This window comes from Poecilia reticulata, linkage group LG19 (genome assembly GCF_000633615.1).
Source record: "Poecilia reticulata strain Guanapo linkage group LG19, Guppy_female_1.0+MT, whole genome shotgun sequence".
NCBI lineage: Eukaryota > Metazoa > Chordata > Actinopteri > Cyprinodontiformes > Poeciliidae > Poecilia > Poecilia reticulata.
In genome coordinates this window covers 8,365,451-8,366,976 of record NC_024349.1, presented here as the reverse complement: position 1 = coordinate 8,366,976, position 1,526 = coordinate 8,365,451, and the positions used below count along the sequence as shown (strand labels likewise).

The 1,526-nt window shown below is 42.3% G+C and overlaps 1 protein-coding gene across 1 annotated transcript in view; it reads left to right on the top strand.

Annotated features, from left to right (window-relative positions):
• The window catches only part of erbb2 (erb-b2 receptor tyrosine kinase 2), a 39,705-nt gene that overhangs the window by 28,519 nt on the left and 9,660 nt on the right, over window positions 1-1,526 (top strand). Inside the window, 3 exon segments of the mRNA XM_017310689.1 lie at window positions 215-429; window positions 644-788; window positions 857-863. Coding sequence (XP_017166178.1) covers window positions 215-429; window positions 644-788; window positions 857-863 — 367 coding nt within the window.

Genomic DNA, 1,526 nt, shown 5'->3' with positions numbered 1-1,526 from the left:
GTCTGGAGCTCAACGCCCGGCGCTCACAAGTCATTGCAAAAAGTATTCACACCCACTTTTTGTCCATGAACTTCAGCGTGTTTTACTTGGATTTTATACAATAGAGCAACAGTATGATGGGGTATTAGGACCATTCTAAGAAAATAAAAAATAATAAAATTACAAGAATAAAGTCATAATATTGTGACTTTATTCCTGTRATATTACAATTTTATTCTCAAGATTTGCTGAYATGATATTAAGCCAACAGAAATCGCATATTAAAAGGTGTTATGTGCTTCATTTGCTGTTTGTATTTCCAGAGAAGGAGAGGCTTGTTTGCCATCCGCTGTGTGAGGGGGGCTGCTGGGGCCCGGGGCCCGGCCAGTGCGTGTCATGCAAGACGTTCCAGCGAGGCACCGTGTGTGTGGAGCAGTGTGACTATCAGGGGTAAAGGTCGTCCAAACATCACGTCTGCTTTGACACTTTAACATTCAAGTACATTAATAGAAATTGTTTTAAAAACATGATGAGGTAATGATGATATTACCTTCTCTATATAACGTAGTTAACTCTGRTTGAGACGTCTAATGACATCATGCAGCTGAAGCCAGACTGTGGTTTGGGATGTGATATTTCATCCTTTGCATCCGTTCTGTTGCAGAGCTGTTCCTGAATACGTTGATGGGTCTTTGTGCAAAACCTGTCATGATGAGTGTCGACCTCTGAACGCCTCTGCATCCTGCCACGGCCCGGTAAGACGCCATACTGTACAACACCACAACATACCACTGTTTACCAAACAGCATGTATCATAATGTATACCACACGCTATACCATAACACCATTTACCATACCATAGCATACCATGCCATAGGGCAGTGGTCCCCAATCCCCGGTCCACGGACCGGTACCGGTCCGTGGACCAATTGGTATCGGGCCGCGCAAGAAATAATTAAATATTTCCTTTTTATGTATTATTTGAGTCTGGAGGATCTTTTATTTTGAAAATCCTTTAACCGGATTCTCTCTGTTACTTGCGCACCAACGCTGAGCCCACAAGCAGCAAAATGAGTAAGAAACAGATCAGATGATTTTGGAAAGTTTCTTTGCAAAGGGGAAAAGGCCCCGCGAAGAGACAGGAGAATGGATTTATCCCGGACCGGTTAGGTAAGTCCCACATTACAAGTCGGCCGATTCTCCAAACCTCTGTGACCACAGAGCTGATAAAAGTACAACAGGTTCGATCGGTTCGTGTCTCCAAGGCAGGAGCAACACTAACTGATTCCAGTCACGAACATCGCGATTCCAGAAGAAAATCCATAAAACTCCCAGCATAGCATACSGGAATTTAGAATAACCAAACAYGGATAATGATGTAGAAACAATAGTGATAGTTTGTGGACTCATTTTAAGAAAAATAAARACGTAACAAAAAGAAAAGGCGGTGGATAAAAGACGACGGGAGCAGCCGCTCTATTTGCTGCACTATGATTTGGAGGTGAATATGTTTTTTCATGGTTAACATTTTTAACTGAATAAACATA